The 26,684-nt window shown below is 38.9% G+C and overlaps 1 protein-coding gene across 2 annotated transcripts in view; it reads right to left on the bottom strand.

The window, feature by feature from the left end:
* LOC128647604 (5-hydroxytryptamine receptor 3A-like) overlaps positions 1 to 26,684 on the bottom strand; it is a 124,280-nt gene that overhangs the window by 38,654 nt on the left and 58,942 nt on the right. For both annotated transcript variants that reach the window (XM_053700367.1, XM_053700361.1), the window contains exons 4-5: positions 22,683 to 22,792; positions 10,589 to 10,761 (exon numbers count right to left, since the gene is read on the bottom strand). In XM_053700367.1, the coding sequence (XP_053556342.1) occupies positions 10,589 to 10,761; positions 22,683 to 22,792 (283 nt within the window). The remainder of the gene's footprint in view (positions 1 to 10,588; positions 10,762 to 22,682; positions 22,793 to 26,684) is intronic.

Consider the following 26,684-nt stretch of genomic DNA (forward strand, 5'->3'; position numbering starts at 1 on the left):
ACCCTTTGAGTGAAGCCAAGAAGTAGACCTATTTCCACAATCATACTTGGTGATAGTATAGACCCCAAAGTAATGAGTTTTCCTGATACAAATTTGCAATTTTTTGCAACCTGTACCAATGCTGAATCATTCCCGATCAAATGTAAATGTTTCTTTAGAATAGTAACAATTTTGTAAAATTGTGGTGAATAAGGGTTACTAAACACAACTCTCTCATCCAAGGGATAACCCCTCTGTAAAAAGCCTATTTACAAGGTCTGCTGAATTGGTATTACATTTGAGTCTAATAAATTGACTTTTGGGAATTGCTATAACCAAATGTTTAGGATGAGATGACTTAGCATGTAAAATTGTATTACCTGATTTTGGTTTACAATAAGTAGATGTATTCTAATAAGCACTGATATTCCTTGCAAGGACAAATCCCAAAAAATAATCATAGTATTATTAAACTCTCCTGTAAATTTTAAGCCCGATGAATTGAGATTAAAATATGATTTAATATAAATACTCTCTTTATTTTTATAGTAAAAAGAGCATGCTGTCAATAAAGTATTTGTACAGAATGGTTTTACTAATTAAGGGATTATGGTCTGAGTAAATGTACTGGAGCTCCCACCAACCCACAAAAACATTAGCATAAGATAGGGCACATTTTGCTGTACCCGGACATTGCAGGGGTTGCAGTTATGGTTAATTGGCTGAAACATTAGTAACTATGTAATATAGGTACCAATGTTTGAGTGGCTGTGGCAGAAACATCTTGGTTGCTGTTGCTGGTTATAGTGATCTCACTAGATTTTTTCCATAGTCATTTCAATATAGTGGCCCGGGTTGCTTAGGAATTAACTCATAGTCAGATTATTCTGCCCCTAATTAAATTTATTTTTTTATATAAGAATAACATAATATACGGAAAAACATTTCCTATTCTAATTTTATTGGACCTCACAAACTATAGATTTCAGTTGAAGTAGTAGCTATACATTATGTCAACATACTTTGGGGTGTCAAAGCAGCACATAGTAGCTCTCATAGAAGCAGCTACTTGTATCCATTGATGAGGGTGTAGGAGACTATTTTTAAAAAATTGTTAATTAATAAACCATCACATCATTTTATATAAATGATTAGTGATGCCAGTTCATAAAGTATAAGGTTCCCCGCTCTTCTTAATTTGCCCTTTATTTGTAGGCAACCTAACGTCTAGATTACGAGTCTTGCGTTAGCCTTAAAAAGCAGCGTTGAGAGGTCCCAACGCTGCTTTTTAAAGCCCGCTGGTATTTTGAGTCTGGCAGGTACAGGTGTACCGCTCACTTTTTTCCCGCGACTCGAGCATACCGCAAATCCCCCTACGTCAATTGCATATCATATATTTTTAATGGGATTTTCCTAACGCCGGTATTACGAGTCTTGGAGAAAGTGAGCGGTACAGCCTCTCCTGTCAAGACTCCTACCGTATTTAAAAGTCAGTAGTTTATGGGCTAACGCCGTAACATAAAACTCTTAACTAAAGTGATAAAAAGTACACTAACACCCATAAACTACCTATTAACCCCTAAACCGAGGCCCCCCCCGCACATCGCAAACACTTAAATAAATTTTTTAACCCCTAATCTGCCGAACGGACATCGCCGCCACTGTAATAAATATATTAACCCCTAAACCGCCACACTCCGGCCTCGCAAACACTAGTTACATTTTATTAACCACTAATCTTCCGTCCCTAACATCGCCGACACCTACCTACATTTATTAACCCCTAATCTGCCACCCACAATGTCGCCACCACTATATTAAATGTATTAACCCCTAAATCTAAGTCTAACCCTAAACCTAACCCCCCCTAACTTAAATATAATTTAAATAAATCAAAATAAAATAACTACAATTAACTAACGACTAGATTACGAGTTCTGTGTTAGCTTTAAAAACCAGCATTAAGGGGTCCTAATGCTGCTTTTTAACGCCCGCTGGAATTACAAGTCAGGCAGGAAAGGGTCTACCGCTCACTTTTCTTCCGCAACTTTTCCATACCGCAAATCCCCTTACGTCAATTGCGTATCCTATCTATTTAATGGGATTTGGCTAACGCCCGTATTACAATTCTTGGAAGAAGTGAGCGGTACGGCCTCTACCTCCAAGACTCCTACCGCATTTAAAAGTCAGTAGTTAAAGGGACACTGTACCCAAAAATTTCCTTTCGTGATTCAGATAGAGCATGAAATTTTAAGCAACTTTCTAATTTACTCCTATTATCAAATTTTCTTCATTCTCTTGGTATCTTTATTTGAAATGCAAGAATGTAAGTTTAGATTTTTGGTGAACAACCTGGGTTGTCCTTGCTGATTGGTGGATACATTCATCCACCAATAAAAAAGTGCTGTCCAGAGTACTGAAACCAAAAAAAAGCTTAGATGCCTTCTTTTTCAAATAATGAGAACGAAGAAAAATTGATAATAGGAGTAAATTAGAAAGTTGCTTAAAATTGCATGCTCTTTCTGAATTACAAAAGAAAAAATTTGGGTACAGTGTCCCTTTAAGAGTTTTATGGGCTAATGTCGGAACATAAAGCTCTTAACTACAGTGCTAAAAAGTACACTAACACCCATAAACTACCTATTAACCCCTAAACCGAGGTCCCCCCACATCGCAAACACTATAATAAAATTATTTAACCCCAAATCTGCTGACGAGACATCGCCGCCACCTACATTATACCTATGAACCCCTAATCTGCCACCCTCAACGTCGCCGCCCCCTAACTACAATTATTAACCCCTAATCTGCCGACCGGACATCGCCACAACTTTAATAAATGTATTAACCCCTAAACCTAAGTCTAACCCTAACCCTAACACCCCCCTAACTTAAATCTATTTTTAATAAATCTAAATAAAATTATTCCTATTTAAAACTAAATACTTACCTGTAAATTAAACCCTAATACAGCTACAATATAACTAATAGTTACATTGTAGCTATTTTAGGATTTATATTTATTTTACAGGCAACTTTGTATTTATTTTAACTAGGTACAATAGCTATTAAATAGTTACTAACTATTTAATAGCTACCTAGTTAAAATAATTACAAAATTACCTGTAAAATAAATCCTAACCTAAGTTACAAATACACCTAACTATCAATAAATTAATTAATTAAATAAACTAACTAGAATGATCTAAAATAAAATACAATTAAATAAACTAAACTATATTAAAAAAAACCCACTAAATTACAAAAAATAAAAAACTATTACAAGAAGTTTAATCTAATTACACCTAATCTAAGCCCTCTAATAAAATAAATAAAAAAAGCCCCCCAAAATAATAAGGGCTTTTTGCGGGGCATTGCCCCAAAGTAATCAGCTCTTTTACCTGTAAAAAAAAACAAATACAATACCCCCCCAACATTACAACCCACCACCCATACACCCCTATTCTAAAACCCACCCAATCCCCCCTTAAAAAAACCTAACACTACCCCATTGAAGATCACCCTACCTTGAGCCGTCTTCAGCCAGCCGGGCTGGAACAGCCAATAGAATGCGAGCTCAATCCTATTGGCTGTTTGCATCAGCCAATAGGATTTTTCCTACCTTAATTCCGATTGACTGATAGAATCCTATCAGCCAATCGGAATTCAAGGGACGCCATCTTGGATGACGTCATTTAAAGGAACCTTCATTCTTCAGTTGGATGTGGTTGGAAGAGGATGCTCTGCGTCAGCTGACTTGAAGATGGACCCGCTCCGCTCCAGATGGATGAAGATAGAAGATGCCGCCTGGATGAAGACTTCTGCCCGTCTGGAGGTCCTCTTCTGCCCAGATCGAATGAAGACTTCTGGCCGTCTGGAGGTCCACTTCTGCCCGGTTGGGTGAAGACGTCTCAAGGTAGGGTGATCTTCAAGGGGTTAGTGTTAGGTTTTATTAAGGGGGAATTGGGTGGGTTTTAGAGTAGGGTTGGGTGTGTGGGTGGTGGGTTGTAATGTTGGGGGAGGGGGTATTGTAATTTTTTTTACAGGTAAAAGAGCTGATTACTTTGGGGCAATGCCTTGCAAAAGGCCCTTTTAAGGGCTATTTGTAATTTAGTATAGGGTAGGGCTTTTTTTATTTTGGGGGGATTTTTTATCTTATTAGGGGGATTTAGAGTAGGTGTAATTAGTTTAAAATTCTTGTAATTATTTTATTATTTTTTGTAATTTAGTGGGGGTTTTTTTTGGTACTTTAGTTTATTTTATTTTATTGTAATAAGTTTAATTTAATTTAGGTAATTAATTTATTTATAGTGTAGTGTTAGGTGTAATTGTAACTTAGGTTAGGGTTTATTTTACAGGTAAATTTGTACTTATTTTAGCTAGATAGTTATTAAATAGTTAATAACTATTTAATAACCATTCTACCTAGTTAAAATAAATACAAACTTGCCTGTAAAATAAAAATAAATCCTATAATAGCTACAATGTAATTATTAGTTATATTGTAGCTATCTTAGGGTTTATTTTATAGGTATTTAGTTTTAAATAGGACTAATTTAGTTAATGATAGGAATTTTATTTCGATTTATTTAAATTATATTTAAGCTAGGGGGGGTTAGGTTTAGGGTTAGACTTAGATTAAGGGGTTAATAACTTTATTATAGTGGCGGCGACATTGGGGGCGGAAGATTAGAGGTTAATAACTATAATGTAGGTGGCGGCGATGTTGGGGGCAGCAGATTAGGGGTTCATAAGTATAATGTAGGTGGCGGCGGTGTCCGGAGAGGCAGATTAGGGGTTAATAATATAATGCAGGTTGCGGCGATGTCGGTGGCGGCAGATTAGGGGTTAATAAGTGTAAGATTAGGGGTGTTCAAACTCGGGGTTCATGTTAGGGTGTTAGGTGTAGACATAAATGTATTTTCCCCATAGGAATCAATAGGGCTGCGTTAGGAGTTTTACGCTGCTTTTTTGCAGGTGTTTTTTTTCAGCCGAAACTGCCCCATTGATAAAAGATAGATAATCCCTTTATTACCTAGTCCCTAGTTTTGCATAACCAACACAGTTATATTAATACACTTTTTACCTCTGTTATTATCTTGAATCTAAGCCTCTGCAAATGTAACATATCTCAGCCTAATGTCACTATCCCTTTAAGAAATCCTTTTCTGACTGCTGCATTTGGGCAGTATTCACATTCAGCCTGCCTGCCTGATTAATCATTCATGCACCTGATTACCTCAGCCTCTTTTTAAGCCTTCTCAGGTCTAATGTGCCTGGCATTAACATTGAAGTTGTGATCCTGAACAGAGGTCTGTGACTGTTTCCTGCATGAACTTAGCAACTATTCCAAGATACAGCATTTCCTATTACCTATGCAAAATATCATCAAACCGCAAGTATCAAAAATATCTCCATTCTGTTTCCTGGACACAGCTACTTAACAATCTCTGAACTTTATTATAATTCAACTATGCTTTTGCTTACCATCACTCTCTAATTACAACAGCATCTTACTCAGAACTTTATAACTATTTCTCTGCTACAAGTTGTCATTGCTGAAATATCCTGCTGCAAATATGTTAACATATTCTGAACTCTGCATCTATGTGTTCAATTAAAAGCTTTCCTGTGATTCTCCAATATATGTTCAAACAGTAATTAATGCCTTAAACTTAACTTTCACCTGTGCTGCTCTGCTAATTACTGACATACAGCTCATTATAATAATATGTACTGTGAACCTGCAATAAACCAAGTTTGCATCTAAATGCACAAACAGTAATTAATGCCTAAACTTGCAGCTTGTCTAAGTACCTGTGCAGCTGTGCTTTAACTCTGACATACAGCTTTATATAATATTATGTACTGTGAACCTGCAACAATCCTTAGTTTGCATCTAAGTGTCAAACTTTCACCAGATTACTCTGAAGCCTGAACATTCCACTTTGCTATATTTCTCTCTCATTGAATCCTGCAGTTACTTCTATTAACTAACTATAAGTCACAGTGAACTCAGAATATATTGTATACAAATGTTGCACTCTCCATTTATTCTACAATAACTTCTAGCAACTATGAATCACAGAATATCATCTATCCACGTCCAGGATACTCTTCCCCGGGTCAGGGGTCGGTGTCTTCAAATCCCTACCACTGCCCCGAGGGTCTGTTTCCTGAGCGCATGTACACCGGATCATGACAGAATGTTAATGCCTAAAAAAGGGATCCGCAGTGGTAGTGGATGCACCGACCCTCAAAGGAAAATAAAAAATTACAACATAACTCAGACCCAAGCAATCCCTAAAGGAAAAACAGAAGATTTTCAAACTTTAAAAAATTTAAAGACACAGTACTCCCATTCTAGACAATCCTCTACTCATGTTCGTGGTTACCATTTTGGTGAAACTGATCCTGAATCTGACTATGAAAATGAAGAGGATTTAACCATAGCTTCAGCAGAAAAAAATCAGATCTTTAAAGATTTAAAGAGACAGAACCACTTTTCTAGAATTTCATCTGTTCCTCATGTTTGTGATTCCTATCCTGATGATACTGATTCTGAGTCTGTATATGTCAACAAGGAGGATGACTTCACAGATCCAGCTGAATTGGCATTAGACTGGTATGAGCGCAACTTTAATTCGCCACAAACTCAGACAAGACCTCAACCTATTTGCTATAATGACATCCTTGGTTGTTATATTTACAACATGGATGATACAGACAGCTCCCATCATGAAACCTCTCATGGAAATACTGATATTACCATGGATTCGTTAGATTGGACAGATTCAGAGCTGGAAGAAAGGACATCTGGTTTACAGACTGCTGTTAGGAGTAAAGGTCCGCTCAACTACTATGCTGATTTATCACATCAGAATTATGCATCCAGTGATGAAGAGGATTTCTGTTCTCAACCTTACTACAAGCCACAATGGCAGCAACTTAAGAAGCCTCATACTGGGAAGAAATCTAAGCTCTCTAAGAAAAAGAAGAAGAAGAAGAAAATCCTTCTGCCCACAGAAAATCAGAAGTGCAAAGAGGAAACTCAGCCTGATTCCCCTGTTTTAGATTCTGTTGTACCAGACCCTCTCTTGCCTCCTGACACTGTCAACACCGAGCTGGATGATGTCTATAGTCACTATCAGTCTCTTCTTAAAGCATCTAATGGTATCTCTTCTCAGACTCTACAACAACTACAAAAACTGTTTCCAACTATTGAATTCTTGCATCCCTCTCATGCTGCCTCAATACCTGTAAACCCTGTGCTAGAAGCAAAAGATAATTCTGTTCCAGATATACAACCTTTCAGTTTACCAGAGATAATCCCTGGAGAATTTAGCTCTGATATTCAAACTCAAATAAGCATGCCTACTGAACTCCAGATAACTTCTCAGTCAGAATCTTGTGTCACAATTCCTCCGCATCTACCTGAGTGTGGCATATTGCAGTACACTTCACCTTCTCAAAATTCTTCTGTTATTGCATCTAAGAAATTGTTTCCCTTGGGAGATACTTTGCATCAACCTACATTTTCTACTACATCAGTTTCCTGTACAGGAATTCCTGATACTCAATCCTGTGAGGACAACTTTGAACCAAGTTTGCAAGTGGACATTCTTGAACCTGAAACTTGTACAAAAGTTCTTCAAGAAGATTCCCCTGTGCCCATTCCTGTTCCTGTTTTCCATGATTATACTACTAAACCTGACATCAAGGTGGACTCTCCTGTTTTTGACCCTGGTATGGGAATTCCTTTGTTTAACCCAGAAATGGGTGTAATAATACTTGATCCTGAAGATAGCCATGCCCTCTACTCAGAAGCGAGTATGGTTCTTGGCTCTAAAGTGGGTCTTGTTAATTCTTCGTTTATGAACCCTGAAGAAAGCCTTGCCCTCTGCTCAGAAGAGAGTATGGTTCCTGGCTCTAAAGTGGGTTCTTTTTCTTTCTCTATAGTTGAACCTTGCCCTGGCATGGGCATACCTTCACCTGATCCTACTGAGGATATTCCTGAACCTTGCCCAGATGTGGGTACTTCTGAACATTGCCCTGGCATGGGCATTCCTTCACCTGATCCTACTGAGGATAGTCCTGAACCTTGCCCAGATGTGGGTACTTCTGAACATTGCCCTGGCATGGGCATTCCTTCACCTGATCCTACTGAGGATATGACTGAACCTTGCCCAGATGTGGGTATTCCTGAACCTTACCCTGGTGTGGACATTCATATACCTATTCTTAGTGAGAACACTTTTGATTCTGAATCCAGTAAGGAGACATTTCATTTTGAATTAGAAGATGGCAAGAACTGGACAAATCTTGCACTCTACACTCCTATCTCCTATTTTGAAGAAAGCCCTGCTATTGCGTTAGAAGTGGCTATAGCTTTTTCTTTTGGAGTATATCTAATCCTCAGCCAAGAGGTTAATTCTGAGGATACTCAAATCTCTGACCCAAAGGTGGTTAATCTGGTTATCAATCCAGAATGCTGCATCTCTATTTCTGAAGCTGAGGAAAGCCTTTTCATATCTCTAGGACTGGCTGCCTTTTCATTGGCTATATACATGGTCATCTATCATGAAGAACATCCACCTGTCTACCCTCAGAATGATTCTGTGGTAGGAAGCTCATTGTATGTTACGTTCATGCATTCTCACGATGACTACAAAAAAGTTGACTTCAAGTTTTGCTCTCATCATTGTCAAGATCTTTTGATACCTGAATTACATGGCCTTTACTTCGTCATTCAACTTTTTCAAGAGATCTCCAATCCTCCTTTCTTGATTTCCGATTGGACTCACTACCTCCATACACCTACTACCGATTCTCCATATCAATTTTGTTCTCTCTCCTTTTGGATTGTATTGGGCGCCCGGAGGTCGCCTTTAAGGAGGGGAATCTGTAACATATCTCAGCCTAATGTCACTATCCCTTTAAGAAATCCTTTTCTGACTGCTGCATTTGGGCAGTATTCACATTCAGCCTGCCTGCCTGATTAATCATTCATGCACCTGATTACCTCAGCCTCTTTTTAAGCCTTCTCAGGTCTAATGTGCCTGGCATTAACATTGAAGTTGTGATCCTGAACAGAGGTCTGTGACTGTTTCCTGCATGAACTTAGCAACTATTCCAAGATACAGCATTTCCTATTACCTATGCAAAATATCATCAAACCGCAAGTATCAAAAATATCTCCATTCTGTTTCCTGGACACAGCTACTTAACAATCTCTGAACTTTATTATAATTCAACTATGCTTTTGCTTACCATCACTCTCTAATTACAACAGCATCTTACTCAGAACTTTATAACTATTTCTCTGCTACAAGTTGTCATTGCTGAAATATCCTGCTGCAAATATGTTAACATATTCTGAACTCTGCATCTATGTGTTCAATTAAAAGCTTTCCTGTGATTCTCCAATATATGTTCAAACAGTAATTAATGCCTTAAACTTAACTTTCACCTGTGCTGCTCTGCTAATTACTGACATACAGCTCATTATAATAATATGTACTGTGAACCTGCAATAAACCAAGTTTGCATCTAAATGCACAAACAGTAATTAATGCCTAAACTTGCAGCTTGTCTAAGTACCTGTGCAGCTGTGCTTTAACTCTGACATACAGCTTTATATAATATTATGTACTGTGAACCTGCAACAATCCTTAGTTTGCATCTAAGTGTCAAACTTTCACCAGATTACTCTGAAGCCTGAACATTCCACTTTGCTATATTTCTCTCTCATTGAATCCTGCAGTTACTTCTATTAACTAACTATAAGTCACAGTGAACTCAGAATATATTGTATACAAATGTTGCACTCTCCATTTATTCTACAATAACTTCTAGCAACTATGAATCACAGAATATCATCTATCCACGTCCAGGATACTCTTCCCCGGGTCAGGGGTCGGTGTCTTCAAATCCCTACCACTGCCCCGAGGGTCTGTTTCCTGAGCGCATGTACACCGGATCATGACAGCAAACTGCCACCTTATTTCACCTCTTTTGACATACTTGCATTTTAGCCAATCAGTGATGGCTCCTAGGTAAATCCATGTGCGTGAGCATAGTGTTATCTATATGACACACATGAACCGACACCCTCTAGTGGTGAAAAACTGTTACAATGCATTCAGAAAAGAGGTGGCCTTCAAGGTCTAAGAAATTAGCATATAACCCTCCGAGGTTTAGCTTTCAACTAAGAATACCAAGAGAACAAAGCAAAACTGGTGATAAAAGTAAATTGGAAAATTGTTTAAAATTATATGCCCTATCTGAATCATGAAAGTTTATTTTGGACTAGACTGTCCCTATAAATAGTATTTAATAACATAAGGACTGGTGAAGCTAGAGAGGCTGAAGATGCTCTGGGGAGCCTAAAAAAATAATGCACTCGTAATCTAGGCGTTGGATGGAAGAATATGTTATATGTTCAAAATGCAGTACAATTTGTTTCTTTTTCCTACTTTCAATTTCTAGTCAGGAGTCTATGGTTCATATGCATAAAAGCAAATAAAACTTTTATGCACCATAAACATCTACAATGCATTAAATGTATAACCACATGGAATACAGTAATTTATCTGCTTTTGCTACATACCTGTATAAACATAAGAACCAAAGCTCAAGTAGCATGTTTGTATGTCAAATGGAAACTTGAAGATATCCAGACTACACGAACTAATAATGCGTATCGGCATCGAGTTGATGATTTTCCCAGTATGGTGGACCACATAATAAGGAATCGCTGGTGACTTGCTATTATCTTCTATCCTGCAATGACACAAACTTTGTGATGTACATATACCATATGCTTAAATTCACTATGAAAAAAACATATTAAATAAATGTTTTCCTCTCTAGATATCCTGCTCATTAAGGAACCGTGGCTATATCTTCATTAAGAGAGTTGGTTACTGAAATTAGTGTATGAATTGTATTCTGACTTGCAGCTTTGAGTTGGTCACTAAAAGAAGGCAGTATAAATGTATTATTTTTATTCTTAACCTTGTTCTTGTATAAGGAAGACACTTTTACGCCGGAAAACATAATTTATGTTTCAGGGTGCCAGGAATCAGACTCAGAGATGAGAAGTGCAAAAATAATCACACCTTTATTAATAACAAAAAAATAATAAAAAGTCCACAAGTCAAGTAACAAGCCAGGAGTCAAAACCAGAGCTGGTAGTCAGACGAGCCGAGTCAGGAGCCAAAGTGAATAGTCAGACGAGCCGGATCAGGAACAAGGAAAACAGCAGAATCAGGAACAAGCCAGGGATCAGGAACCAGGAAGGAAGTCAGACAGCCAGGTAATACACAGGAACTCTCACAAACAGGTCTGAGACAACGCAAAGCATACTGAACAGAGGCCCTTTAAATAATAAGTGATGACATCACAATTATGAGACTGCATCCTGTCTCACACAGATGATGCACACCTGTCTGGCCATAAAAGGAAGTGCAGGAAATGAGCAGCATCCCCCACAATGCACCATAGTCGGCAAGAGAGGTGAGTAAAATGGCTGTCAGCAGCACATGGCAAACAAAGCAGGGAAAAAACCCTGACAGTACCCTCCCCTCAATGACCCCTCCCCCGCGGGAGGACAAAAGGCTTATTGGGGAAATGGGCATGGAAGGCATGGAGGAGGGCAGGAGCATGAACATCAGAGGAGGGAACCCAAGAACGCTCCTCCGGACTGTAGCCCCTCCAGTGAACCAAATACTGTACGCGGCCCCAGGACATACGAGAGTCAATAATGCTGCTGACCTCATACTCCTCATGGTTGTCAACAAAGATAGGACGGGGATGAGGCAACACAGTGGTAAAACAATTACAAACCAATGGTTTCAAGAGGGAGACATGAAAAACATTGGAGATGCGCATTGCAGGAGGAAGGTCAAGAGTGTAGGCCACAGGATTGACCCTTCAGAGTATTCAAAAAGGACCAAAATAATGGGGAGCCAGTTTATTGGAAGGCACACAAAGGTTCAAGTTGCGGGAGGACAGCCAAACTCTCTCACCAACCTGGTAGGAAGGCGCGGGCAGATGCCTACGATCAGACTGGAACTTTTGGTGCTGCATAGAACGATGAAGGCAATCTTGAATCTGCATCCACATGGAACGGAGTTACCGGAGATGCTCCTCCAAAGCCGGAATACCCTGAGACATGAATGAATCGGACAACAAGGATGGTTGAAACCCATAATTCGCCATGAACTGGGATAACTTGGAGGAAGCATTAATAGCACTATTACGAGCAAACTCTGCCCAAGGTAACAGTTCAGAGCAATTATTTTGGTGATCTGAGAAATAGCAATGGAGGAACTGTTCCAGAGCTTGATTAGACCGTTCCGCAGCCCCACTGGATTGAGGGTGATATGCTGAGGAGAAGGAAAGCTGGATCCCCAATTTGAGCACAAAAGGAACGCCAAAATCTGGAGAAAAACTGGCTACCCAAGTCCGACACTATCTCCTTGGGTAACCCATGTAAACGAAGACCTCCCGGGCAAAAATTGAATCAAGCTCCTGAGCGGTAGGCAACTTCATCAAGGGAACCAAACGGTCAACCACCATAAGGATAACAGTATTGCGATTGTAAACAGGGAGCTCGACAATGAAGTCCATGGAAATATGTGTCCAAGGACGTTCACCATTAACAATAGGTTGAAAAAGACCCACAGGAAGACGTTGAGGAGTCTTATTCTGTGCACAAACTGAGCAGGAGGCAACATACGCATCAACATCAGAACGAAGACCTGGCCACCAGAATTGTCGAGTGACAGACCAAATCATTTGGTTCTTGCCTGGGTGACCTGCGGCTTTAGGATAATGGTAAGTGTGCAAAAGTTTAGTTAGAAGATTCTCAGGAACAAAACACTTACCACTAGGGAGGTGCATTGGTTTGTGCAGCCAGGATCTCCTCCCCCAAGGGAGAAGTCAAATTACTACGTATGGTAGCTAAAATATGGTCAGGAGGTATAACAGGAGTAGGTACAGACTCCTCCTTGGACAGAGGCAAAAATTGTCGAGAGAGGGCATCAGCCCTAACATTCTTACTACCAGGCAGGTAGGAGACCACATAATTAAACCAAGACAAAAATAGCGCCCATCTGGCCTGTTGGGGCAACAAACGTCTTGCTTCAGATAGATAAGTTAAATTCTTGTGGTCAGTAAGAATGAGCACTGGCACGCTAGTACCCTCGAGAAGATGCCTCCATTCCTTGAGGCCAGTAATTCCCTGTCACCAATTTCATAATTGCACTCCGCTGGAGACAATTTCTTAGAGAAGAAATCACACGGATGCAAGGAACCGTCAGGCGTAGGACGTTGAGATAAGAGGGCACCTACTCCAGTCTCAGACGCATCAACCTCAAGAACGAAAGGCAGGACAGGGTTAGGAGCAGCAGCAAAGGCAGTCTTAAGACTATTAAAGGCCTTAATGGCAGTAGGTGACCAATGGAGTGGATCATTCTCTTTACGGGTCATATCTGTGATAGGTTTGACCAAGGAAGAAAAGTTTTTAATAAACTTTCTATAGTAATTGGCGAACCCCAAAAAACGTTAAATAGACCGAAGACCAACTGGGCGAGGCCACTGCAGAACTGCAGATAATTTGTCAGGATCCATGGAGAACCCTGCAACGGAGATGACATAACCTAGAAAGGTTACTTGAGTCTGATGGAAATCACATTTCTCGAGTTTACAAAACAGGCCATTCTCACGTGGTCTCTGAAGAACCCATGTAACATCAGAATGATGAGCCTGATGAGTGTGGGTGAGTGTATGAGGATGTCGTCTAAGTACACCACAACACACTGTATCAACATATCTCGTAGGACATCATTAATAAATTCCTGGAAAACAGCAGGAGCATTACATAGGCCAAAGGACATTACTAGATACTCATAATGCCCGCTCCTGGTGTTAAACACTGTTTTCCATTCGTGGCCCTCCTTGATCCTAACTAGATTGTACGCTCCTCTCAAATCAAGTTTAGTAAAGACCTCACAATAGAGGCAGAGCCCCTCCCTCCTCCTAAAGGCCCTCTCCGCCGCGGAGAGATGCGTGAATCCCAACTGCATCGGCTCAGCAGTACCAGGTGACTCAGGACCAGGAGGTAAGGGAGGAGAGGGAGGCATGGGTGGGAACGAACACGTAGGAGACAACGGAACAGGAGGCTTCTGCAAGCGCTCCTTGAAAGAGGGCCTCTCTCTGAGTCTGATGTCAATTAGGATCAAAAAGACACCAATGTCTCGATATCCTCTGGTATCCTCTCAGCAACTTTGTCTTTAATTGCATCAGAGAGCCCATGAAAGAAGGCGGCAACAAGGGCTTCATTATTCCAACCAACCTCTGCGCCAAGCGTACGGAACACACAATCACACATAATTGAATTATGTGTGATTTTACACCGGTGTCTAATGTATTAATTGGATAAGTATTTTTGTTTCGTTATTTATTATATGAGTTTATTGTTAAATAAATTGTGACTAATTATTTACAAACCTATTTCCTGTTGGATTCCTTTATATATCTAATATATGTGCTAGTTGGGATTCCAATTGAAACCCGTTTCTCATTTAGAGCAGATTGCCCTCTGGGCGCCTCCCTCAACCTTTTTTCTTATGTAGAGGGAGTGGGCCTTTAATAGAGATAAAAGTGTTGCGAATATTAAAGTTAGAAAAAAGTGGCACTAAACGGCGCAATATGAAGACGCATTTCTCCTAAGTTTTAAAAGAATTCGTTACCCATGTGCACGCTCGAGGGCAAAGTAATACATTAAAAGTATGCCTCAGTGAGGCGGAGGCCAAGCTCTACTATAATGTTTTAGAAGAGGAGTCTCTAAGAAAATGGTAAGGCCATTGACAATAACAATAACTGTGCCCAGTACATATTAAAAGAAGCTCTATTGATCGCTTATGATAGTAAAAGAACTGATACAAAAAAACTACCTTATGATACTAGTATAAAAATTATTATGTGCATAAAAGGGAATAGTGCCTGCTTATATATAATTAAATACATAGGAAGAACTTTTCTGAAAAGTGCCCATTCCATAGCTGTAAGTGTCTGATATAAAAGTAATTTAAATAAACTTACCCCTTAGACACTCATCCACTGATAGCAGACAACCAAACCAGTACTGAAACATATCAGCAGAGGTAATGGAATAGGAGTACAACGTTGATCTGTAAAGGGAGGCAGAAGATGAATACCTGCTACCAAATTTACAGAGAGCCTATGAAAAGATTTCCCATGAGGCGAAAACATGGTGTCATGAGGCAGTACTCCATTCACTTCCCTCTGACAAGTACTATACTCTGAGGAGAACTGGGCTCCAATATGCTCTGAAGCGCCTTTCACTGAAGAATGTAAGCACATCATTATGCTTAAAAGGTTAAAACTGAGGTATGTATGAGGTGGGAGGGGTATTTATAGGCTTTTGAGTTTTGGGAGACTTTTCCTCCCCCTGGTAGGACCACCTATAAGAAAGAAAGATGTTTAGCATAATTTTGAGAAAATAAAGTACTAAACTGGAAGTGAACATATTTCAGTAAAATGTTTTGTATGATGGTGTCCATCCAGGGTACAGACTCTTTTAAACTTTGTTTGATTTTCACAGACATGAAATTTCCTACTGCTAGATTATGAGTCTTGCGTTAGCCTTAAAAAGCAGCGTTCAGAGGTCCCAACGCTGCTTTTTAACACCCGCTGGTATTACGAGTTTGGCAGGTACAGTTGTACCGCTCACTTTCTTCCACGACTCGAGCTTACCGCAAATCCCCTTACGTCAATTGCGTATTCTATCTTTTTAATGGGATTTGCCTAACGCAGGTATTATGAGTCTTGGAGAAAGTGAGCGGTAGACCGTCTCCTGTCAGTAGTTAAGAGTTTTATGGGCTAACGCCGGAACATAAAGCTCTTAACTAAAGTGCTAAAAAGTACACTAACACCCATAAACTACCTATTAACCCCTAAACCCCCCCCCCACATCGGAAACACTTAGCTAAAATGTTTAACCCCTAATCTGCCGACCGGACATCGCCGCCACTTTAATAAATGTACACTGTGTGCAGAATTATTAGGCAAATGAGTATTTTGACCACATCATCCTCTTTATGCATGTTGTCTTACTCCAAGCTGTATAGGCTCGAAAGCCTACTACCAATTAAGCATATTCGGTGATGTGCATCTCTGTAATGAGAAGGGGTGTGGTCTAATGACATCAACACCCTATATCAGGTGTGCATAATTATTAGGCAACTTCCTTTCCTTTGGCAAAATGGGTCAAAAGAAGGACTTGACAGGCTCAGAAAAGTCAAAAATAGTGAGATATCTTGCAGAGGGATGCAGCACTCTTAAAATTGCAAAGCTTCTGAAGCGTGATCATTGAACAATCAAGCGTTTCATTCAAAATAGTCAACAGGGTCGCAAGAAGCGTGTGGAAAAACCAAGGCGCAAAATAACTGCCCATGAAATGAGAAAAGTCAAGCGTGCAGCTGCCAAGATGCCACTTGCCACCAGTTTGGCCATATTTCAGAGCTGCAACATCACTGGAGTGCCCAAAAGCACAAGGTGTGCAATACTCAGAGACATGGCCAAGGTAAGAAAGGCTGAAAGATGACCACCACTGAACAAGACACACAAGCTGAAACGTCAAGACTGGGCCAAGAAATATCTCAAGACTGATTTTTCTAAGGTTTTATGGACTGATGAAATGAGAGTGAGTCTTGATGGGCCAGATGGATGGGCCCGTGGCTGGATTGGTAAAGGGCAGAGAGCTCCAGTCCGACTCAGACGCCAGCAAGGTGGAGGTGGAGTACTGGTTTGGGCTGGTATCATCAAAGATGAGCTTGTGGGGCCTTTTCGGGTTGAGGATGGAGTCAAGCTCAACTCCCAGTCCTACTGCCAGTTTCTGGAAGACACCTTCTTCAAGCAGTGGTACAGGAAGAAGTCTGCATCCTTCAAGAAAAACATGATTTTCATGCAGGACAATGCTCCATCACACACGTCCAAGTACTCCACAGCGTGGCTGGCAAGAAAGGGTATAAAAGAAGAAAATCTAATGACATGGCCTCCTTGTTCACCTGATCTGAACCCCATTGAGAACCTGTGGTCCATCATCAAATGTGAGATTTACAAGGAGTGAAAACAGTACACCTCTCTGAACAGTGTCTGGGAGGCTGTGGTTGCTGCTGCACGCAATGTTGATGGTGAACAGATCAAAACACTGACAGAATCCATGGATGGCAGGCTTTTGAGTGTCCTTGCAAAGAAATGTGGCTATATTGCTCACTGATTTGTTTTTGTTTTGTTTTTGAATGTCAGAAATGTATATTTGTGAATGTTGAGATGTTATATTGGTTTCACTGGTAAAAATAAATAATTGAAATGGGTATATATTTGTTTTTTGTTAAGTTGCCTAATAATTATGCACAGTAATAGTCACCTGCACACACAGATATCCCCCTAAAATAGCTATAACTAAAAAAAAACTAAAAACTACTTCCAAAAATATTCAGCTTTGATATTAATGAGTTTTTTGGGTTCATTGAGAACATGGTTGTTGTTCAATAATAAAATTAATCCTCAAAAATACAACTTGCCTAATAATTCTGCACTCCCTGTATTAACTCCTAAACCGCCACACTCCTGCCTCGCAAACACTATTTAAATTTTATTAACCCCTAATCTGCCGTCCCTAACATAGCCAACACCTACCTACATTTATTAACCCGTAATCTTCCGACCCCAACGTCGCCGCTACTATATTAAATGTATTAACCCCTAAACCTAAGTCTAAACCTAAATCTAACCCCCTTAACTTAAATATAATTTAAATTAAACAAAATAAATTTACCATAATTAAATAAATTAATCCTATTTAAAACTAAATACTTACCGATAAAATAAACCCTAAGCTAGCTACAATATAACTTATAGTTACATTGTAGCTAGCTTAGGATTTATATTTATTTTACAGGCAACTTTGCATTTATTTTAACTAGGTACACTAGTTATTAAATAGTTATTAACTATTCAATAACTACCAAGCTAAAATAAGTACAAAAGTACCTGTAAAATAAACCCTAACCTAAGTTACAATTACACCTAATACTACACTATCATTAAACTAAACTACCTACAATTAATTACAATTAAATTAAATAAACTAAATTACGAAGAAAACCCCCCACTAAATTACAAAAAAAAAGAATTACAAGAATTTTAAACTAATTACACCTAATCTAATCCCCATAATAAAATAAAAAAGCCCCCCAACATAATAAAATTCCCTACCCTATACTAAATTACAAATAGCCCTTAAAAGGGCCTTTTGCAGGGCATTGCCCCAAAGTAATCAGCTCTTTCACCTGTAAAAAAATGCAATACCCCTCCAACATTAAAACCCACAACCCACACACCCAACCCTACTCTAAAACCCACCCAATCCCCCCTTAAAAAAACCTAACACTAGCCCCTTGAAGATCACCCTACCTTGAGACGTCTTCACCCAGCCGGGCACAAGTGATCCTCCAGAGGGTCCGAAGTCTTCATCCTATCCAGCCAGAAGAGGACATCCAAACCGGCAGAAGGCTTCATCCAGGCGGCATCTTCTATCATCCTTCCGGAGCGGAGCGGGTCCATCTTCAAGACATCTGACGTGGAGCATCCTCTTCATCCGACAGCCGACGACTGTATGACTGGTCCTTTAAGTGACGTCATCCAAGATGGCGTCCCTTGAATTCCGATTGGCTGATAGAATCCTATCAGCCAATCGGAATTAAGGTAGGAAAAATCCTATTGGCTGATGCAATCAGCCAATAGGATTGACCTCGCATTCTATTGGCTGATTGGAACAGCTAATAGAATGCAAGCTCAATCCTATTGGCTGATTGGATCAGCCATAGGATTGAACTTCAATCCTATTGGCTAATTGCATTTTTTTCCTGTAATTTAGTGTGTTTTTTTTCTCTGAATTTAGTTTATTTAATTTAATTGTAATTAATTGTAGGTAGTTTAGGCAATTAGTTTAATGATAGTGTAGTGTTAGGTGTAATTGTAACTTAGGTTAGGGTTTATTTTACAGGTACTTTTGTACTTATTTTAGCTAGGTAGTTATTAAATAGTTAATAACTATTTAATAACTATTCTACCTAGTTAAAATAAATACAAAGTTGTCTGTAAAATAAATATAAATCCTTTATTTTATAGGTAAGTATTTAGTTTTAAATAGGAATAATTTATTTAATTGTAGTAAATTTATTTAGATGTATTTAAATTATATTTAAGTTAGGGGGGTGTTAGGGTTAGGGTTAGACTTAGGTTTAGGGGTAATAAATTTATAATAGTGGCGGCAGCAGATTAGGGGTTAATACATTTAATACAGTTGCGGCAACTTTGGGGGGGCAGATTAGGGGTTAATAACTATAATGTAGGTGTCAGCGATGTTGGGGGCAGTAGATTAGGGGTTCATAACGTATAATGTAGGTGGCGACGGTGTCCGGAGCGGCAGATTAGGGGTTAATAATATAATGTAGGTGTCAGCGATAGCGGGGACGGCAGATTAGGGGTTAATAAGTGTAAGATTAGGGGTGTTTAGACTCAGGGTTCATGTTAGGGTGTTAGGTGCAGACATAAAATTAATTTCCCCATAGGAAACAATGGGGCTGCGTAAGGAGCTGAATGCTGCTTTTTTGCAGGTGTTAGGCTTTTTTTCAGCCAGCTCAGCCCCATTGTTTCCTATGGGGAAATTGTGCACAAGCACATTACACCAGCTTACCGCTAACTTAAGCAACGCTGGTATTGAGGTGAGATGTGGAGCTAAATTTTGCTCAACGCTCACTTTTCTGAGGCTAACGCCAGCTTGCAGAAAACTCGTAATACCAGCGTTGTCTTAAGTGAGTGGTAAGAAAAAAAGGCTCATTAGCAACGCACCCCTGTTACCGCAAAACTCGTAATCTCGGTGCTAGTTTGGTCCCATCCAAAAGGACAGCTCAGCCCACAAATCCCAGTTACATTGTCTCTGTAATGTCAGTAAATCAAATATGTATACTTATAATTGGAGAACTAGCTGTGTAACTCTGAACAGTGGGAAGGGGGTGGCATCTGGTTCTCCTCATCTGCAATTTTCATTTGTACAATTATAGCAAGCTGATACATTCATGATGAATATTAAGCATCATTGTCCATAAGCCTGTATTTTTAGATTATATGACAGGTATTTAAATGTTTAAAAGCAACAACATGGTTAAAAAAGCACAATAGACATTAATACTTAAGATGCTCCATCTAATGCATTTTAAGATCTTTATCAAATATGCTAAAGCACATAGAGTTGACATATTGGAAATTTGCTCCCAGAATGGATTTTTGCTTTCCAGGGGTTGGAGGGTCTGATATTTCATCTGATTTTGAAATGTGACTGGAAGAGGAGCAGCAGGTCCAAGGGTATGGTCTAAAGCAGCGGTCGCCAACCAATGGTCTGTGGACCACTGGTGGTCCACAAGAAGATGTTGGTGGTCCTTGACACCATCAAGCAGGAATTAATCTCCTCTGATGATGTTGAGCCGCAACTCTCTACAGTGCCTGGCTGGACATTAGTGAAAACTGATGGAGGAGTTAAATTACAATCTCCCTATGCATGTTGCATAGTACTGCGCAACTTATGTAGCTAGATTGTATTTTAAACTCCTCCCACTGGCAAACTGCTAAGAGGTCACATCCATATTGAGATTTTTCTAATATAAACTTAATTTATTACTTCAATGTCTGTCCATGATCATAAGTAGTTTTGAATAATTCCTAACCGGGTGGATAACTTGGAAGTCTTGTGGTCCTTTTAAACATAATTCTTTTTTCCCACTTTCTGCCTCTCTGTTTCCAGCCCAAAGTTGGCACTCACCCTTTATCTGTCATTTGGAAGTATTCTCTTAGTTCTGTCATTCAATTAATTCATTCCAAAAAATAATTCTTAAAAATGTGTAAATATATACATAATGTAAACTTAGCTATTTTTATATTAGTTATGTGCAGTATGTGTATAAAAGGTTAGTGGTCCACGGGATTCAAAATTGTGAGTTTAGTGGTCCCTAAGTTCCAAAAGGTTGGAGACCCCTGGTCTAAAGTGAGTATGGGGCTTATAGAGGAACTGTAGGGCCATGGGTTTGATCGTAGATCTAGACTCTTGAGTCTATTTGACAAAGCCGGCAACTGCAAAACATGTTAGGGAATCATTAGGGATATGGTGAGGAGTCATAGGAACACCTGTGTTTTAATTAGCCATCGGAGGTAGACTTTAAACTTGCTATAATCCTTTGCAGAGTTATATCACAACTTGGAACTTATTGTTTGTTAAGTACAATGGAATTGCTTTAAAAACATGTTGTAGATAGAGGGGGTCAAGCCACTATATACAGAGTACCATACTGGACAATACATTATACCTAACTACTTAATAGTGGCTTACTGTTGATCACATAACCAGTTATAAAATATTGCTGACCGAAATGTCTATTAATTCATAACATTCCTCTGTTAATGTATCAGTTAGACACAACCACAAACGGATTGAAAATACTAACAGTCGCTAACTGATACATAGTTGCACAGGCAAAATAAATTAAACAGCTGGGATATATATGTAACAATAAGGTTAAGCCAATATATTAATGCTATATAAGGTTCACAATTACTGATGTTACAACTACTAATTTAAATTTTTACAATGCCAAAAAAATATTAACTTAATGGCAAATACAGAGGATAAAACTGTGATACTGTATCTATATACTGATATTATATCGCCACTTATGTTAGGAAGTTGGTATTTTGCTCAACAATATAAGCACAAAGCAGTGGGTTCATTTGGAGAAAATAATATAATGATAACAATGTTTATTTGTTACCTTGCATTAATAAGATATTAACCAACAAGTGAACACCCATACACTATTTCTTTACCCACATACAATCCAACTTTTGGATTATTATTTAAATCACAAAGTGGATTGGGCCCACTGTTTGCCAAGAATTACAAGCTGGCTATATACATAACATATATTACTCTCTTCTATATCCACCACCATTAAACCACCATTAATTAAACTTATCTAAAATTTGACAAACTCTGGAAGCATCGATGTGGAGTTAGTCTCTCCCATGTGTGTCTTTCCCCTGTTGATTTTATATTGGCTTTCCAATAAAAGTTAAGTTTTATTTATGCCACAGCAATCCCCTGACAATGAGTTGATTTATTAATCTCATTACAATTGTAGCTAATAGACTCGAGTTCTATTTAGTGTATCCTCCAGTGGGGGGGTCTATAACCCTCTTTTGTTTGAATCTTGAGTGGAATAGTCTTCATACAAGTGCAGGATATGAATGAATTATGGCTGGGGCAAGGTCAAGGGTGCACTTTTTTGCAATGGGGCCCTATTAACTACTAGTTCATTAATGCTAAAAATAGATAAAAATGTGTTTACAACATGTTGTTAACCTTTTCATCTGCATTAGAAATTATTTATGTATGTGCTTTTACGCATGATACAATGTACTTCTTGGTTCAAATTCATTAAAATCAACAGAGAACAAATACTTCAGTTAGTGGAAAGCTATTTATGATTATATAGGCTACTATCCTTCACTACTTCAAATATACTATTTGATTGTTTCTTTCTGTTTTATAGACTCACATTTCATCTATGTAGAGGTCTGGTTTCCAAAAATTTTTAGAATGAATGCTCATCTTCGTAATACCACAAAAATCATCTGGGTTCCAAGACAGAAACTCATCTTCCCAGAACTAAGAAAAAAAAAGAGAAAAAAATTGATATACTAGTGATTAATTATATTCTTTGGATAGTTTGAGACTGTTGTGTAATTCCAGTTCACGATAATAGTGCCTCTGTTTAATAAAGTGAAAATTCATTTGCATGTAGTTATAGTTCAAAAAGGAATATTTAAACAGTAAGTTCTTATTTGCTACAAGTGCAAAACAACAGGATTCCTCAGACTCAGGGTCAAAACAACAGGATTCCTCAGACTCGGGGTCATGGGAAAATGCAGTTTTTTTCTCACCGCTCACCTACCTGCAGCGCTGGTATTACAGGTTTTTACAAACCCGGTGTTAAAAGGCAAGAAGTGAGCGTAGAGCAAAATTGAGCTCCATACTGCACTCCAATACCAGCGTTGCTTAAGTCAGCGGTGAGCTGGTTGTACGTGCTTGTGCATGATTTCCCCATAGACATCAATGGGGAGAGCCGTCTGAGAAAAAGTCTAACACCTGCAATATAGCAGCGTAAAGCTCAGTAATGCAGCCCATTAAATCCTATGGGGAAACACATTTTATGTTTACACATAACACCCTAACATGAACCCCAAGTCTAAACACCCCTAATTTTACACTTATTAACCCCTAATCTGCAGCCCCGACATCGCTGACACCTGCATTATACTTACTAACCCCTAATCTGCCGCTCCGGACATCGCCGCCACCTACATTATACTTATTAACCCCTAATCTGCTGCCCCCAACATCTCCGACACCTACATTATATTTATTAACACCTAATCTCCCTCTCCCAAATTCACCGCAACCTACCTACATTTATTAACCCCTAATCTGCCGTCCCCAATGTTGCCGCCACTATTCTAAATTTATTATTCCCTAAACCTAAGTCTAACCCTAACCCTAACACCCCTTAACTTAAATATATTAAATATAATTTAAATAAATCTAAATACAAATTACTATCATTCCCTAAATTATTCCTATTTAAAACTAAATACTTACCTATAAAATAAAAACTACAATATAACTAATAATTACATAGAATAGTTACTAAATAGTTATTAACTATTTACTAACTACCTAGCTAAAATAAATACAAATATACCTGTAAAATAAAACGTAACCTGTCTTACACTAACACCTAACCTAACCCTACAATAAAATAAATTCCCTGAATTAAATACAATTAACTAAATTCAATAAAATTAGCTAAATTACCAACAAACCCCCCCCACTAAATTACAGAAAATAAAAAACAAATTACAAGATCAAATAAAAAAAAACCCTTGCCTAAACTATCAATAGCCCTTAAATAGCCCTTAAAAGGGCCTTTTGGGGCATTGCCCCAAAGAAATCAGCTCTTTTACCTGTAAAAAAAAAATACAAACAACCCCCCCAACAGTAAAACCCACCCCCACACAACCAACCCCCCAAATAAAAGCCTAACTAAAAAAAATGGGTTAGGCATTGCCCTTAAAAGGGCATTTAGCTCTATTGCTGCCCAAAGCCCTAACCTAAAAAATAAACTGACCCAATACACCGTTAAAAAATCCTAACCCTCGAAGATTCACTTACTGGGAGAAGTCTTCATCCAAGCGGCAAGATGTCCTCAAGGAAGCCGGCAGAAGTGGTCCTCCAGACGGGCAGAAGTAGTCCTCCAGATGGGCAGAATGCATCCAGAATGCATCTTCTATCTTCATCCTTCTGATGCGGAGCGGCTCCATCTTCAAGACATCCGACGCGGAGTATCCTCTTCAATCGACGGCTTCTTCGGAATGAATTTTTCTTTAAGTGATGTCATCCAAGATGGCATCCCTTAGATTCTGATTGGCTGATAGAATTCTATCAGCCAATTGGAATTAAGGTAGAAAAAATTCTATTGGCTGATGCAATCAGCCAATAGCATTTAGCTTGCGTTGAAGTTCAATCCTTTTGGCTGATTGCATCAGCCAATAGGATTTTTTCTACCTTAATTCCCATTGGCTGATAGAATTCTATCAGCTAATCGGAATCTAAGGGATGCCATCTTGGATGATGTCACTTAAAGAAACATTCATTCTGAAGAAGCCATCGATTGAAGAGGATGCTCCGTGCTTGATGTCTTGAAGATGGAGCCGCTCCGCATTGGAAGGATGAAGATAGAAGATGCCGTCTGGATGAAGACTTCTGCCCGTCTGGAGGACCACTTCTGCCCATCTGGAGGACCACTTCTGCCTGCTTCGTTAAGGACATCTTGCCGCTTGGATGAAGACTTCTCCCACGGTAAGTGAATCTTCGGGGGTTAGTGTTAGGATTTTTTAAGTGTGTATTGGGTGGGTATATTTTTTAGGTTAGGGCTTTGGGCAGCAATAGAGCTAAATGTCCTTTTAAGGGCAATGCCCATCTAAATGCCCTTTTCAGGGCAATGGGTAACTTAGGTTTTTTTAGTTAGACTTTTATTTGGGGGGTTGGTTGTGTGGGTGGTGGGTTTTACTGTTGGGGGGTTGTTTGTATTTTTTTTTTACAGGTAAAAGAGCTGATTTCTTTGGGGCAATGCCCCACAAAAGGCCCGTTTAAGGGCTATTGGTAGTTTAGTTTAGGCTAGGTTTTTTTTTATTTTGGGTGGGCTTTTTATTTTGATAGGGCTATTAGGTTAGGTGTAATTCGTTTAAAGATCTTGTCATTTGTTTTTTATTTTCTGTAATTTAGTGGGGTTTTTTTTGGTAATTTAGCTAATTTTATTTAATTTATTTAATTGTATTTAATGTAGGGAATTTATTTAATTGTAGTGTAGTGTTAGGTGTTTTTTGTAACTTAGGTTAGGTTTTATTTTACAAGTAAATTTGTATTTATTTTAGCTAGGTAGTTATTAAATAAATACAAACTTGCCTGTAAAATAAAAATAAACCCTAAGCTAGATACAATGTAACTATTAGTTATATTGTAGCTAGTTTAGGGTTTATTTTATAGGTAAGTATTTAGTTTTAAATAGGAATAATATAGGGAATGATAGTAATTTGTATATAGATTTATTTAAATTATATTTAAGTTAGGGGATGTTAGGGTTAGACTTAGGTTTAAAGGGTTAATAAATATAGAAGAGTGGCAGCGACGTTGGGTACGGCAGATTAGGGGTTAATAAATGTAGGTAGGTGGCGGCGATGTTGGGGGCAGCAGATTAGGGGTTAATAAATGTAGGTAGGTGGCGGCGATTTTGGGGGCAGAAGATTATGGGTTAATAAATATAATGTAGGTGGTGGCGATGTCCGGAGCGGAAGATTAGGGGTTAATAAGTATAATGTAGGTAGCGGCGATGTTGAGGGCAGCAGATTAGGGGTTAATAATATTTAACTAGTGTTTGCGAGGCGGGAGTGCTGCGGTTTAGGGGTTAATATGATTATTATAGTGGCTGTGAAGTCCGGAGCGGCAGATTAGGGGTTAAAATTTTATTGTAGTGTTTGCGATGCAGGAGGGCCTCGGTTTAGGGGTTAATAGGTAGTTTATGGATGTTAGTGTACTTTTTAGCACTTTATGTAAAACTCATAACTACTGACTTTAGAATGTGTTAGGAATCTTGTCGGTAGAGGTTGTATCGCTCATTTTTTGGCCTCCCAGGACAAACTCGTAATACCAGCGCTATGGAAGTCCCATAGAAAAAAGGCTTTACGAAATTTACGAATGTAGGTTTGCGGTAAGGCCAAAAAAGTGTGCGGTATACCTATACCTGCAAGACATAATAGCAGCGGGCGTAAAAAAGCAGCGTTAGGACCTGTTAACGCTGCTTTTTTACCTTACCGCAAAACTCGTAATCTAGGCGTAAGATTTTTAGTTTACCAAATAATGGGCTAGATTACCAGTGGTGCGCTAATGTTAGCGAATGTGATATTCAAATATTGCACCAGTGCTAACTTGCACTCAGAATACA

Source organism: Bombina bombina, chromosome 1, assembly GCF_027579735.1.
Source record: "Bombina bombina isolate aBomBom1 chromosome 1, aBomBom1.pri, whole genome shotgun sequence".
Classification (NCBI taxonomy): domain Eukaryota; kingdom Metazoa; phylum Chordata; class Amphibia; order Anura; family Bombinatoridae; genus Bombina; species Bombina bombina.